The sequence below is a fragment of the Cydia pomonella genome, chromosome 6 (genome assembly GCF_033807575.1).
Source record: "Cydia pomonella isolate Wapato2018A chromosome 6, ilCydPomo1, whole genome shotgun sequence".
In the NCBI taxonomy this organism is placed as follows: domain Eukaryota; kingdom Metazoa; phylum Arthropoda; class Insecta; order Lepidoptera; family Tortricidae; genus Cydia; species Cydia pomonella.
In genome coordinates, this window is record NC_084708.1 from 12,424,794 (window position 1) to 12,441,106 (window position 16,313).

At 35.7% G+C, this 16,313-nt stretch overlaps 2 protein-coding genes across 3 annotated transcripts; one reads left to right on the forward strand and one right to left on the reverse strand.

Moving 5' to 3' along the window:
* Positions 1–802: 802 nt before the first annotated feature.
* On the reverse strand, positions 803–3,183 carry LOC133518981 (uncharacterized). 2 transcript variants are annotated; one of them, XM_061852807.1, is made up of 2 exons: positions 2,892–3,183; positions 803–2,568 (listed from the first exon to the last, which is right to left on the reverse strand). In XM_061852807.1, exon 2 carries the CDS (start codon positions 2,538–2,540, stop codon positions 807–809), a length of 1,734 nt encoding a protein of 577 aa, XP_061708791.1. In that variant the 5' UTR covers positions 2,541–2,568; positions 2,892–3,183; the 3' UTR covers positions 803–806. The 2 variants fall into 2 exon arrangements, with proteins under 2 accessions (XP_061708791.1, XP_061708792.1); XM_061852808.1 differs by having other exon boundaries at positions 2,888–3,183.
* A 662-nt stretch (positions 3,184–3,845) lies between these two features.
* On the forward strand, positions 3,846–15,791 carry LOC133518982 (survival of motor neuron-related-splicing factor 30). The gene is made up of 4 exons (XM_061852809.1): positions 3,846–4,017; positions 4,116–4,375; positions 15,038–15,184; positions 15,421–15,791. The coding sequence occupies exons 1-4, from the start codon at positions 3,976–3,978 to the stop codon at positions 15,689–15,691; spliced, it is 720 nt and encodes a 239-aa protein (XP_061708793.1). The 5' UTR covers positions 3,846–3,975; the 3' UTR covers positions 15,692–15,791.
* Positions 15,792–16,313: the final 522 nt, after the last annotated feature.

A 16,313-nucleotide genomic window follows, 5' to 3' on the forward strand; every position in this document is an offset into this window, starting at 1 on the left:
CGTGGGGAGCGAATGCACCCGTTCGTGGTACACATTCCATTTGTTCGCACTAAACGGTTTGCCTCCTCTTTTTTGTTACGGACGGCTAAAGAATGGAATGCGCTCCCACCCTCTGTATTCCCTGATAAATATGACCTCGGTCTCTTTAAAGCAAGAGTGAATAGGCTACTACTGAATCGGTGAGCTCCATCTTAGGCCCTGTCTTCACTTTCCATCAGGTGTGACTAGAGCCAATCGCCGATCAGTTTTTAATAAATTAAAAAAAAAAAAAAAAAAATATGCAAATTAATTTCCTCGATGATGTTGTATTCTGGACGTTAAAAAGATAAAGGAATATTGTACAGTCAGCGTCAAATACTTAGTAGCAACCAAAGTAGCCAAATAGTTCGGAAGACGTACAGTCAGCGTCAAATACTTTGTAGCAGTCAAAGTGGCCAAATAGTTCGGTACACCATACTAAATATATGGTGTACCGAACTATTTGGCTACTTTGGTTGCTACAAAGTATTTGACGCTGACTGTACAATCCATAGGTACTTACCTATTATTATTATTACAAATGCGACTCTGATGCCACCTTTTCACTGCTAGATTACTGAGCAAATTTTGATGACTGCTTATAGTATGGTGTCTTAAGTGACGGACCCCCATAGCTAGTTTATTTTTGTAAATCCACCCCCTGGCGCTTAGCGAAAAAAGGGGAACGACAGATCGAGTCCCACGCGGGCAGGCGGAGCCCTTATTTCAGTAACCGAGATATACAATAATGGCTTAGGTAGTATTCAATATAAACAACAAACAATGTATTATACTAATTTTATTGGATTCAAATCGAAAACATCAATGAAAGGATCATAACCATAAGCTTTGAGATCAGGTGAAACACACAATTCTATATTTAAATGATCTCTCGAGTACATGGATTTTATTTTATTAAATATCTGCAATTTTTTCGCTCTTGCAGTATCAGACATGGGCATACATATTGATAAATTATACATACGACAACATCTTTCAAACATATCCTTTGGTTCAGATATATCACCACTGGATGTCATATTATACAAATGTACATTCTCTATGTATTTGCATTGACTTAACGAAACAAACAATGATTTGAAATCAATTGTTGTTGCAACTAACCGTAAATGTTTAATATATTTACACAGCCAAATGTACCGTCCTAATGCTTGGGTAGCATTTGGCGATGAGGAGCAACTGATGGCAACAAGATTATGACAATTTGTAAATAATATCTTGAAAAAATCAGAGCTATAAACCACATGACCAGTCAAGTTTAAATGAGTTATCTTTTTTAAATAGTTACTACTACTCGATAGTGTCACTAGACATCTAATCGTATTTTCAAACAAAATAGTTAATTTAATATTTTTCTTGTCTTTACAAACATTGTCATAGTCAAGAATGATGCCTTGTGCAGCTACTCTTCTTTTCTTAAAATCAGCCTCAATATTTCTTACTGACCTCGCAAAGTCATTTTGGTTTGGTCTGGTGTAAATCCAATCATTAGTGGCTGGTATTTGAGTATCACCAGATGCTGATTTTAAATAATATGGAAAGAACTGTTTTAACTGTTTCAATAACTGATTATAAAATAAGCTGTCAAACACAGTTGTTGCTGTATTCCAAATCATGAATGCAACATTGCCTCCCAGTTCCTGGTTAGTCCATGTTGTGAATATGTCTGCTTGCACACCAAATTGTTTAAGAAAGAAGTCCTTAAACCTAGGAGATACTAGAACTTGCAACACATCCATAGTGCATCGGGAAACCATGATAAGCTCATACTTGCTTAAGTCTAACATAGAAAGAATAGCAGATTCATGTAGGCGTCCATAGTACTGGTTTTCTTTATGCCAGTTGAGCATAAACACTTTCAGTAGCCTAAATTGTATCATTTCTTCCATATTTATATCATTATAATAAACAGAGCTTAAAAATGCACAATCTGTTATAGTGTACTGTAACTCATTCAACTTAGCTTTTTCTAGCAAACTTAAGGGCAGCTTTGAACAAAATAGATTAGTCAATATGCCTACAAAATGAACTCTTTCATAATTTTTAAACATATTTTGACATTTTTCTATAATGCGGCGAGAAACCCTTACCTTAACCGATTTGTCAAATGCAAAGTTGATAGAAACATCTTTAATGGTTGGGCAAGCCTGGTGTAGATCAAGCAAATCTATAATGTTTATCCTAGTATAAGAAATATCTAGAACATGCAATTTCTTCATTTTCTTAATAGCAGGTAATAGTGTAGTTTTATTTAAATCACTCATAGTTGATAAGTTGAGTTCTCGTAAGTGCACAGCAATGTCGTTAAAAAACTCCAGCTTTAGTGATTTAGTTGTGGCCATAACATTCATGCATAATTTGCAACTGGTTACTACTCCATACATGCTTATTAAATTTTTGAAATATGTGCATGTATAATAAACATTCTTCTGGGATTCAATGTCTAGCAGATTTACTATCAGAATATTGATTTCATCCGGCAAATCAAAAATATTCTTCATATTCCTGGTTAATGTATGTGTCTTAGGTCTGAAAAAAAAGTCAATATTAGGTAATAAAATTAATTGTCCTTCCTAATATGGAAATATCGTTGTAGACTTTTCTATGTAAAATTATTTTTTCCATGTACATAATCTTCATAAAACCTATTGTTTTTCGTCACAAACGTGAGTGTAAACCATAAAATTATTTTAATGTTAGTGTCTCACAACAGTTTAAATGTTTCTTATTCATAAAACACTTAACCTAAGAAGGTATATTCAGTTGCTGCTATTGGATGAATCCATTAATCTTGTTCTCAACGTTTAAAAACTATTAGAAGTTGCTAAACATGAGAATAAATACCTACCTACCAGTGTTAAACAGAATTGTTAATGTGTCTGTAAACTTCGTAAATCTATCTTTTAACGAGAGTTCTACGGTTTCATAGCACAATAAAAGCTTAGCACTATAATTATATTCTTATTATTTATGAATTTCAAAATTTTCTACTTAGTTATCTCATGTACATTGATTGACAGTATTGACATTACTTGTAACTTGACTAATATGACATTTCTTATTTTTTTATTTTATGGCCCGGTTACGAGACCTTTAAGCCAATGACTATGACATGATAGCGAAATAAAGGGCAGTCCAGACCAAGTCCAGACCCAGACGGTATGATCAAATCGATCGATTTGAAAATATTAACAGGAAAATAAATGCCACCAATCTCATCTAGCGTCCACACGTACACAATTTAATCACCAATTTTAGATTTATAGTTAAATTCGATCTCTCTAAATAAATAAATAAATTATAAACTTGCATACTAGCGTCGAAAATTAGCAATCTTGCATCTCCATTTGATCGGTCTAAATCTAAAAATGTATTTGAGTGTTTATGAGCAAATTTCATTTTCGCATCCGCACTACCTGACAACGGTGACAACCTATCATTAAAATTATTGCCAGTGTAAGAAATTAGTTCCAATGAAATTCCGCAACATGGCGCATGATCATATATTCCTGAGGGCCTACCGCGAAAACTGAAATTCGCAAATTGCGGGGATCTTTCTCTTTTACACTCACTAAGAGGTAATTAGAGTGACAGAGAAAAATGCCCGCAGTTGACGAATTTCGATTTTCAAGGTTTTAGCCCTGGTCAGGCTTTATAACATTTTGTGTGTTTACATGGTTTATTGATATCTGAGAATCGAAGTTTTTCAGATTCTCCGATTCATCAATTTTCGATTTTCTTAGCCATAGAAAGAATCGATTCATCGAACCGACATCGGACATACATCACTATATCATATCATAAAAATGGACGCCGTTGTCATTGTCAAAAAATAATGTTGAAATTATAATATTATAGTTTTTATTGTAGTGTCGCCTCTACACGGTGTAAATTATAAATTATTTAATTAATAGTAATATTAATCTATCCATCAGGATGGCTGAAGACTTAAGAAACTATAATTTACAATTACAGCAGGTATGTCAATGGAGCAAATGTATTATATTATTTTTGAGTGTAAGTACCTGATAAAGGTTTAACAAATCAATAAATTATTACGAAATAACAAATTTCAGGTTGAAGCGGCACTGTTAACTGATCCTCAAAATGAGGAACTCCTGAAATTGAAAGGCGATTTGGAAGAAGTAATTGAGTTGACCCAAGATCTTATAAAAACACAGGAAGGAGAATCTAAAGCAACGAATATTCACGGTTCTAGTAATGATGATGATGTTACAGCGTCGCTGTTGGCGGCCGAGGAGGAGACGGAGCAGCACGCTCCCGCTCAGTGGCATGTTGGGGACAAATGCCTTGCCAAGTACAAAACTGATGGAATGTAAGTGCAAGAACATGGTTTTTTAATATTGCCATTATGTTTGAATTTCGTTTATGTTAAGTTACATTATTCATTATCACATCCCTAATTGAACTTAATATTTATTTCTTGCTTGCTCTTGTTTGCCTTCTACTTGTAGAGTTTACATATCCCTTTGTCTGGCAGTCTCCTGCAGTGGGAATGTGAAATGGAAATTACTCACAGAAAGTTAAAATTTCAACAACTTAAATGATGTATAACTGCTGAAGGCGAAGGCTAGACAGACAATAAATACTGTGATCCATCAATATGGTAAATACTGACAAAATCTCACATTTTGATCACGTAAGAAGGCTACACATGCAATATTTATCATGTCAGTACTGTAATTTGTTTTGTAGAGTGGTGTGTGTGTTTGTTTAGTTGTCAGGCTCCATGGCTGTAGCGATACGCACTGACATCGCAGTATTTACTGTACGAGAAGTCTAGTATTTTAACACATCACAATATTTATCACAAACTAAGATCAGGAATTCAGAAACTAGATTTCCGTGATATATATTGTGATCTGACAATATACACTAGTATATATCTATTGATTGTTAAGTAAACTATACATATATATATATATATATAGATAAATATGAGTAAAAGGGTTTACCCTTGAATTGCCGACAGAAATTTAATCAATAGCACAATCGAAATAGAACAAACCTCGAAATCTCTGGAACAGTCCTGAAATTTGGTATGTATGTAAATTAAAGGCCCCTTTTTCATGTCCACACCATCTGACATTTGGGGACCTTGAGGAATCGCAGCCCTCTTGAAAAATGTGTACCATTATAGATGGCGCCTGGTCCTTGTGGTCCCCAAACCTTGAATTTTAAGAAATGTTAACAGGGATTGCAGAGATTGTATGTTTCAAATTTGATTAATGTCAGTATTGTTTGAACCTTATTTAAGACCTTAAATCTCCTTGCAATCACAATATTTAGCCCTTGACATTTTTCCTCTGTTCTTCTTCTTCTTCTCCCGAGCCTATTTCCCATGTCTCTTGGGGTCGGCCCTCCTAGCCCTAAGACGCCATTCTGGGCGTTTTTGTGCAATTTCGGGTTTTAAATCCGTTGTCTTCATGTCCTTGGAAATACGGCGACCTGGACCTCTTTTTGGTTCTTCGATTTCCATGACGACCCTTGTCATGTGCTCTTTATTTCGCCTCATGACATGACCGTACCATTGTAGGCGATTTTCCTGGAGTTTGTCAGTGATACACGCTACTTTAAAAGTTCCCCTTATGTGCTCGTTCCTGACTCTATCTTTGAGTGTTACACCGCCAGACCACCTTAGCATCTTCATTTTTGTGACATGGAGTTTTTGTTCGTCAGATTTTCGCGTGGCCCAGCATTCGGATCCATACATTAAAGCTGGTCTTACTGCTCTCTTATATATAAATAAATAAATAAAAATTTTTTTTTTTTTTTATTGGCATTAAGGTAAGTACATTTTAGTGTTGAAGTCCCTGACTTCTGAGCTAGGTAAAAACCTGTGTTACAGAAGTCAGTGTCCTCTCCCAAACATAATAGTAACTATTAAGACATTAACCATTTTCATTTTAGACTTAAAGTAGATAATTAAGGCTTGTTTTAATATTATAAAACAAATGCCATTCTAATAAGAATACAATGCAATTTATTTTACATATATATTTTTTGTGTAGATGTGTGTGTGTGTGTGTGTATGTGTGAGAGTAAATCAGGGTAAGATGCTTTCAGTTTGTACATAGTCTAATGACAGCAACCAGGACTTAAGTTTTTCCTTACACTCATGTTTATTTAGGGGATAAATGTTTAGGGTTTTGTTAATCTTATTATATAAAAAGATGCCCATAAATCTTTGTTGCCGTCTGGCCGTAGCTAGTCTACATTTATATGGTGCACAAACATTAGTCAAAGTTCTTTTGCTTGTAATTTTATTTTGATCATAAGGGGTAAGCTTATGCTGCTTTAGCACTAACTGAAGTATATATAGTTGTCTAACAGAGAGCAATTGACATTGTTTATATAATAGACTCGTTGGATATCTATATGATCTACATGTCATGACCTTCAACAGGGATCTCTGAGCTCTTTCTAATTTTAACATGTGGGTTTTACAAGCGCCACCCCATACAACATTGCAATAACCAATCACTGGCTGAACCAGAGCAACATATACTTTTTTCAATAAAACTAGGTCAGATACATTTCTTAGTTTCTTAAAAATATATACTAATTTTCTTATCCGTGTTGAGGTTAGGTCTAGGTGTGGCTGCCAACTCATTCTGTCATCAAGCAGAACGCCCAGATACTTAATACAGTCAGATTTAGCAATAACAGTACAAGTACAATCAGTTCCTGACTGAAAACTGCATTTGTGAACCTTAAGCTCCCTATTATACATAAATGATTTATTTAAAGAAAATTGTAAATATGTGGTCTTATTTAAGTTCAAGGTAAGTAGATTTCTCTGTAACCAAGTATTTATTTTATGGAGTCCAATCTCAGCATTACTGTACACTTCCTCCCATGTATCTCCATGGAAAATTATGGATGTATCATCAGCATAAGTGAAAATTTTTCCTTTTGTAAGAGATAATTGACACAAGTCATTTATGTAAATTAGAAACAAGCTGGGTCCCAATATACTGCCCTGGGGCACTCCATAAACAACAGGGGAATCTTTACTAACAGTGTTACCTATTTTAACTTGCTGTGTACGATTGACCAGGAAGTCACTGAAAATCATGTGAGCCTTTCCCCTTATGCCAATGCAATCCAGCTTGTCGATAAGCTCTGGGATCGAGACAGTATCAAATGCCTTGGCAAGATCAAGGAAAACGCCCAGGCATTTCTTTTTAGTATCTAATTGGGTAATAACGTGTTCAGTCAAAGCACTGACGGCGTCTTCCGTGCTCCTGCCTGGCCTGAATCCAAATTGACAGTTTGATAAAATTTTATGGTGCTCCAAGTATTTAACAAGCCGGTTATTTAGAGCTCTTTCAAGGATTTTTGAGAGTGTTGACAAAACTGAGATTGGCCTGTAATTAGCAACATTGTCTTGGCTCCCTCCTTTATGAACAGGTGTGATTAGGGATCTTTTAAGTACCGCAGGGAAGACCCCTTGTTTAAAACACATTTTAATAAGTTTTGTGAGAGGGTTAATAATTACATTTTTTGCAAGTTTAAGCAGTTTTGCTGGAATGAGATCCCAGCCGGTGGCACAATCAGTTTTGAGACTAAGTATTAAGGATTCTATTTCAGCTTCATCTGGAGGCAATAAAACTATGGATTGTAAAGCTCTTGGCATGGGAAAGCTGTGTATATTTAAATTTGTTCCATTATTTGTTATTGCTTTAGCCAATTGTTGACCAATCTTAGAAAAGTAGTCACTGACAACTTCAATATCATCAGAGGCCTTGTTTCCTGAGCTAATTAATTCATGAGCTGAGTTTGGCAGTTTTTTATAATTAACTATTGATTTAATTGCCGTCCATGTTTCCTTATTTGACTTTGCACACTGCAACAACGTCCTATCATATTTATGTCTCAGATTTCTTAATAGAGTATTACAAAAATTACGATATCGCTTGTATGAGATGAGTAGAACTTCGTTATTTGGATCATTCTGACTTTTTTTATGAAGACGGTCTCTATGGCGGATGCACCTTAAAAGACCTGGCGTTAGCCAAGGTTTAAGCGTTCTCTTCCTACAAGGCACAGGGCAACATTTAGAGTTCATTTTTATTGCCATAGCTAATGTGTCGACAAACTGGGTAAATGCATGGTTAACATCAGCTGAACTGGTGATAAACGAATAGTCAATATTATGAAGATATTCAACTGCCTGTGTGTATTTAATTTTATTATGGAATTGCATATTTGTAGACTGAGGAAGGCACAGTGAAAGGTTTAATAGAACAAGTGCATGATCGGTTACTGTGGAGTCAATGACAAAAATAGAAGCGGGCAGTGCCGTCTTTATAATAACATGATCTAGGCAATTTGACAATCGTGTTGGGTAAGAATGACCTGGCAACATACCAAGCTCAGCGCATAGATTAAGGTATGGTGCTTTGTTCCTGTCAATACTATTTGGTTTGATATCAATGTTTATGTCACCAACTATCATTAAATTATTTCCATAGGAAATTGGCCGAATAATTTGTTCCAAGGAGCTCAGAAATCCATCAATAGATTGTATAGACGGGGAGCGGTATACTGCCAGTATATAGATGTCAGGTTGAATTTTTAGTAACATTAAATTAGCACCAATTGGTTCACATTCAATTACAGAGTTTTTGACATTTTGTTTCACATATATAACAATACCATCATTTTGGTTTAGGCACTTTGAGGAGGAATATGAAACATAACCTACCAAGGAAGGTACCAATTTATGATCACTTAGCCAGCATTCAGTTAATATTATAATATCTATTTCAAATTCGAAGCGACTTAGTTGTGCTATAAAACCATCAAAGTTTTTGTAAACACTACGGATGTTTTGACTAACAATGTTCAAGCTTAAACTAGATTTACTTAATAGTAGGTTACATTCTTCAGTGGCACAGTTATATGCAGAGGCAACAGTTACACTATCTATATCGGAGATAATCTTTTGGTTGGTACAGGCCATTTACTTACTTAAGAATATAAAAAATAGATTTTTGTGCAAATAAAGGTGCATTTTGGTTTGTTTTTCACAGAAGTTACATTCCCTAGGTTTAACATGAGTATTGTTTATAAGTTTGTGTAAGTGTGTACAGATATAAATTTGTGAACCTAATTCTACTTCAATGTTAGTGTGAGTGTATTCATTTTGTATTGAGCTTATGTCTACTTTTATATATATTAGATGAAAAATATTTAATACTAACTGGTAGCATGTTTTCCAACTTAACTTATAATCCGACAAACTATTTCCAGGGTAATATTTCCAGCCTAGTCAACCTGTAGGCACATTACGCAGATCAGCTTCACTTTCAATTGGGAAGACACGCCCTCCATCCTCTCTCCGTAGGAAGATTCTGCCATGTGAGGTCCAGCAATGTTTAAACTTGTGCTCCCGAGCGAATGTTCTTGCTAGGTAGTACATGTGTTGTCCGTGTGGAGTTAGTTTTTCAGCTACATAAATAGGTCGGGCCGGTCCCTCCCTGTCCAGGTGGCTGGTGCTGAGTTTATTTTTTGTGTTAAATTGTCTTGCTTTTTTTAACATGTTGTCTTTAATGATAGCACTCGTAAAATCAACCACTATTGGTGAAGCCGGATCGTTCCGCCGCCCAGAGCGAAAAACATCCTTTATGTCATGATATTGCACGGGCATGTCTATCACTTTGGCTGTTGCTGTCACTAACTTCCGAATATCATCCTTAGTTTCATCTTTTTCCTTAGGGATGTTTTTTATTTCCAGTTTAGTAATGTTCAAATACCGCTCCAGGGTCTCCACTTTGGTTTCTAGTTGTGAAATATAGGCTCGTTCTTTTTTTCTTTCAGTTTCAAGCCGGTCGAGTTTTACCTTGAGGTCGTCATATTGTTTCGAGGTGAATTCAATTGACGCTTTAATTTCTGCGTTTTGAGTTTTAATTTCGTCCATAACAGACTGCAGGCCCGCAAACTTTTTGTCAGATTTAGCAGACTCTGACGCCAGCAGGCTCCGTATCTCGTCCATGAGCTCTGCATTGTCCTCCCGCTTACGTTTGAACCTGGAATTTATTTGTTCATTGTCCAAAGTTGATAGGTTGGACATCGAGCCAGACTGTGATTGTGTGATAGGCGTATCAGCGACTTTTTCTTGATGCTCCGGCGTCGGAGTATTTGGCGGAGTTCGCTTTAAGCCCGAACCCAGCATTTTCGACATTTCAGGTTAGAGTTTATGCAGATGTCGACAAAACGGCTTAAGCGCCAGCCGAAACCACGGCACTTATGACTAACGTGTTTGCACTGATTCCAAGTCCGAATTAGTTTCGATATATTTACACTTTCACATGTTTGTAAATAGCGCTAAAACAATAATATCTGCTATTATCGTTGATTGAGGCAGGAAAAACAACTCAATTAACACTTTTACCGGCAAAAAAATGATATTTACAGGGACGGATTTTATTATGGCGTCTATCGCACAGGGTTGCCAGGAGAGAGGATATATGTTTCCTTTGATTTCTATAGGAATCTTCACGTCACACAGAACTCCTGTTAAAGATCTACACTTTAACCAAGCAAGTAGGTGATACTTTTCCTGAATAGTTGCAGTACATGTATTCAGTTTTGCTTCGACTTACTCGTAACCCTCTGCGCTCCAGTGCTGTGCACCATGCCGTAAAGTCGGTTTGGATTTCTGGCATATAAAAGAGACCAGGGAGCAGGTTTTTGAAGGTCTTCAGTGACATAGTTCATGGGTATGTTAAAGAGCAGCGGGCTAAGAGTAGAACCCTGATGGACCCCGACATTCAACTCAAATTCTGGGCCAATACCAGCCGGACAGAGAGTTCTGGTCTTGATACTGTAGTACATGTTCTGAGAATTTTGATGTAGTGTTCAGGAACTAGTTGTACTCGTAACGCTTGCCATATTAGCTCTTTTGGGACACGATCGAACGCCTTTTCGAGATCTATAAAGACTAGATGGAGGTCCTTTTTTAGCCCCTTGTATTTCTGAAGAAGGATTCGAACAGTATGGATAGCGTCTATCGTGCCTACTCCACTGGTGAAGCCGCATTGATTTGATGTAACAGTAGTTAGTTTTAATAATCGTTTAGCAATTACGCTCTCCCAGATCTTTAACACGTGTGAGGTTAGCTTGATGGCACGATAATTTCCACATTCAGCTACATCCCCCTTACCTTTATAGAACGGAACTAGATTACTTTGTCTCCAGCCATCAGGCATTTTCCCGTGAGTAAGCACAAGATTGAAAAGATTAGTTAACCATGACAAACCTGCGTTACCAGTCATTTTTAGGAGGTCTGATGGTATTTCGTCAGGGCCCGTTGCTTTGCTATTTTTCATTTTAGTAAGCTCAGCTTTGACTTCTTGTGTTATCGATTCTATTGCGCCATGTACTGAAGGCAAGCTTGGCATAGGTTCTTGTGGGAACTCTTCATTTAATAAGTTGTTGTAGTATTCGTGCCATCGGTCGTTTATATATTTATCGGAAGTCAGCAGTGATCCTGTGGAGTCTCTTATGTATTTGTTATGTTTGATATCTTTAGTTTGTTTGTTCCTAAATTTCGCAATTTTAAATATTTCTTTATCTGAGCCTGCTTTTTCCAATTTGCTGTACTCGTTCTCTTTGGGTGCAGCTCGTGAGCAATGCCACCATCCTTTTGGCAAGTTTCTTAGCTTCAATGTATCTTTGGCGGTCACACTCGTCTTTTGAAGTTTGCCAGACCTTAAAACACAACTTTTTCTTCAGTAAGAATGACTACAACATTTTTCCTCCGTTAATTTTGGTAAATTTGTACTGCATAGCACTCATGTTCCAATTATAGATCTACTGATGTCTGTTTTATTGAAATCGGCTCAATAGATTAAGTGCTGGAAGAAAAAATATTTTTTAGAATTCAGCGTCCTCTCAAGGCGGCTGTACTGATTTTTTTAAATAAAACAAGTGTAAACAGAAGAATTTACCAATATGTCATTTTTTTTAATCCGAAAAGTATCCTAGTATGTACAAGATGTACTGAATCATCAGTACTGAAACTGAAACCCTACTTTCTGGTTAAGTTGCAGTCGAGTAAAATGGTGGAATTAGGATAGATAATATACAAATGTATAGACAAAAGTGGAATTCATATTCTTCCGAGTTTCTTAATAAGAGATTGTCCCCTGGAAGGGTATAAGCGCTGAACCTAGATTCAGCAAGTATTTTTTATAAAAAGATGTATCTTTCCGCAAAGACATCTAGAACTTTTCTGTGTAGAAATTAATAAGCTTTAATGTTGTAATAAACCATTTTTTCCTAGATAACGTAGATTTATAGTAAAACGCGAAATACTCCAGGTTGGTACACATTTTCCAAAATAGCTGCGATTCCTCAAGGCCCCCAAATGTCAAATGATGTGGACATGAAAAAGGGGCCTTTAATTTACATTCATTCCAATTTTCAGGACTGTTCCAGAGATTTTGAGGTTTTTTTATTCCGATTATCGTACAAATAATATTTCAAAGACAATGTTTCAAATATTTTTATTTCATTGACATTCATTTCGTTGAAAAATCGATACAAGTAAATTTAAATCATGGAACGTCAAGTAAAGGGTCTAGCAGGCTAAGCGAACTAGAGGTGCCCCCAACGACGGATTTGGTCATTCTTTCAAGTGGTGTACTGGCAAGTCCTAAGAACACTCTACGCTTAATATCAGTCCTCGATCTTCTTTTGTTTTCGAGTTATTCAGGATAATGTAAAATAATAAGCGTATCATTGAAAGTGGCATATTTTGTAATCTGTTCAAGTTAGATTAACGAAACAAAATTATATTTGACAATAATAAAATAGGCTACAAAATACATATTTACAGTACATATGGGGCTACTTTATAGCACTAGTGCGAGAAGTAGCATATTATGTTACTGTGTCGAACATTTAAAGGGCCATATGTACTGTAAAACGTTGTACGATACATGTGCGAATAGGTAATTCGCAACTCGTGTCGATTTAAAACACTCCCTTCGGTCGTGTTTTAATTTATCGCCACTCGTTTCGAATTTCCTATTTTTCGCACTTGAATCGTAATGTACTATTTTAACCCACGCCATGTACTTATACTTCATTGTGTAAAAAAACATTTTATTTTTAGTCAGATTTATTTTTTTACTTTTCGTGGAGGTACACCTCCAGAAAAAATATGCATGGCTAGCCAGTGGTACCCGCTACATACACATATAAAAATATTTGCGTAAATCTTCGTGCCTCATGTCAAAAAAAATCGAATAAGTAGTTAGGAGCATATGTAAACAAAGTACTAGTGCAGGATGTAGATAAGTGTTAGTATGTAGGTGTGTAACCTTTTCTTATAAACCTATTTATAATGCATCGACGATGACATGTCAACGTTGATAACATTTGACACATATTCTAGCTGCATATGGTTTATTTGCATTTTGTGTTAGAAAATGGATAACACTAAGTGTAAGTCTTGTGAAAAAACATTAAAAAATATTTATGCGAAGAAAAAATGCACAAAAACTGGTCAAGAGGCTGATTTATATAGCAAATGCACAAATAAGCTAATTTATATCAATGATATTTTGTGTGGTAAGTGTCGACTTTTGGTGTATAAACATAAAGTAGTAGCATCAACGTCTACGTGTAGCAGCACAGCACTTGGCGATGCTGGCTCTTCGTCTGCAACCTCCGACGCTTCCGATTATAATTTATCCGATGATGATAATTTTGTGTGCGATTCAGAGGAACGATTTAAAATTAGAATCCCATCAATATTTTTTAATGTTTTTTCACAAGACTTACACTTAGTGTTATCCATTTTCTAACACAAAATGCAAATAAAACATATGCAGCTAGAATATGTGTCAAATGTTATCAAAGTCGACATGTCATCTTCGATGCATTATAAATAGGATAATAAAAAAAGCTTACACACCTACATACTAACTTATCTACACCCTGCACTAGTACTTTGTTTACATATGCTCCTAACTACTTATTCGATTTTTTTTTGACATGGCGCACGAAGATTTACGCAAATATTTTTATATGTGTATGTAGCGGGTACTAGAGGCTATCCATGCATATTTCTTCTGGAGGTGTACCTCCGCGAAAAGTAAAAAAATAAATCTGAAGAAAAATAAAATGTATTTTTACACAATTTAGTATAAGTACATGACGTGGGTTAAAAATGTGTATTTTTTAGCCTATTTTATTATTGTCAAATATAATTTTATTTCGTTAATCTAACTTGCACAGTTTACAAAATATGCCACTTTCAATGATACGCTGATTATTTTAAATTATCCTGAATAACTCGAAAACAAAAGAAGATCGAGGACTGATATTAAGCATAGAGTGTTCTTAGGACTTGCCAGTACACCACCTGAAAGAATGACCAAATCCGTCGTTGGGGGCACCTCTAGTTCGCTTAGCCTGCTAGACCCTTTAAATATAAATACTTAGACATTGTGAAACAGGCCCAGAGATATAGATAATTAACAAATTAATTAATTGACAGATAAAACTTCCTGCAAAACTTAGCACTTTATCTATTAGTTAAGCTTATTTGAAGATTGTGTAACGCCAATGATGACTTTATTCGTCAGATAAGTGGCAAGTTGCTTATTTTGGACTTTACTTGGACATTGAAACAGGCCCTAAGTATCAATACTAACATACTTTTCGGTTTTGTCTGAGTTTCTTCTTCTGTTTAATAAAATTGTTTTGCCCTAGAACTGTATTATTCAAAATTAACATAGATATTCAAATGAGTTTTGGGTGGGAGACTTTGGTCTATAGATGGGTGGTTTTATGTTACCATAAATATATTTTATCCTCCTAAGGCCCAAGGTCCTATCTATAGTATTTCTTCAGTTTAATGTAATTTAGGAGGTTATTATAACACTTTAATATGTACTATTGTACATTCACATATTGTAAATCACCAGAGCAACATAAATAAATGTTATTCGTGTTCCAGGCTGTATGAAGCAACTGTTGAAGAAATAACAGCAGACAGCTTAAAAGTAAAATTTGATGGTTATACTTCATTAGAAACAGTATCTGTGTACGATGTTAAGCCAGTGGGGTCAGGACTGAAAAGACGATTAAGTACAGATGAAAGCAAGTGAGTATAAAATGTCTTTCAACACAAGGTTCCCTTTCCAAAAATAGTTAATAAATAAATGTTACACACAGATAGGAGTGTGCCATTAAAATTATAATAATATACCAAAACCTGTGCTTAAGTCGGCCATCATCCAAACATTGGCCATCGCTTCAAAGCAGGCTTGTTGACTTTACCTTGCCCCTTTGTGACAATCTTAGCTGTAATAACTGTGTCATTATTTTTTCGTTTTACAGGCATGGTAAAGGTTACAACAGAGAATATTTAAAAAAGAAAAAGCAGAAAAAACAACAAAGATTTAAACAAATTGAGGAAGAAAGAGAAAGTGAAAAAAATAAATGGTTATCATTTCATACTAAGGCATCTAAAAAGCCTGGAGTTAGGACTAAAAGCATTTTTGCATCCCCTGACAATTTGACAGGTAGAGTTGGTATTGGCACTTGTGGTATATCCGGCCAGCCTATGACTAACTACACGCCTGGTGAAAAATGGAAGAAAGGGGGATAGTATAGGTACAATTGTTCATTTCCCATTTAGTTTTATTTTATCTTAAATAAGTTAGTAATTGCCTCCTGATAATGGATTTATAATAAAAAAATCAATTCAATGTCTTAGTTTTTACTGGACTATCCTAAATACCTGCATAGTTGCATACATTGTAGTATGTCAGCATCTAAGAATGCCGCAATGAATTTACAAAACAAGTTTATTCCTTTGAGTGCCGCGCTTTCTTACCTAAGTGTTCAATTTATTTCACAAGGCAACCTGTGGATTTGTGAAATTGTTGTACGATACCGCCATTTTAGATCCTAAAGCCGTGGACATGCAAATACGGAACATACTGGAATATCAAATGGAATTTTATTCGCAAGATGTACCTTATGTTACTCCACCAACAAGAGCTTCTATATATGTCGTGGGAACCTTAGGAGCTACATAGAGACGTGCAGATATTTTTTATTTACAAATTCAATCTTAATTATAGCATTAATCTTGATTAGACATTATTCCAGAGAAAAAAAAAGTGAAAATATCGCCCTCTCACACGCCCCATAGGCGTAGGCTCGTGTTCTTATCTCACTCTTACTGAGCGTAAGCGTGAGCGAGTTGGATGTGCGTGTTCGGGCCC

Bases quoted from the DNA above. Each gene is read 5' to 3' on its own strand.
- LOC133518981 (XM_061852807.1), bottom strand. From the start codon at position 2,540: ATGAAGAATATTTTTGATTTGCCGGATGAAATCAATATTCTGATAGTA.
- LOC133518982 (XM_061852809.1), top strand. From the start codon at position 3,976: ATGGCTGAAGACTTAAGAAACTATAATTTACAATTACAGCAG. The intron at 4,018-4,115 runs GTATGTCAATGG...AACAAATTTCAG, and splicing joins ATAATTTACAATTACAGCAG to GTTGAAGCGGCACTGTTAAC. The intron at 4,376-15,037 runs GTAAGTGCAAGA...TTCGTGTTCCAG, and splicing joins AAGTACAAAACTGATGGAAT to GCTGTATGAAGCAACTGTTG.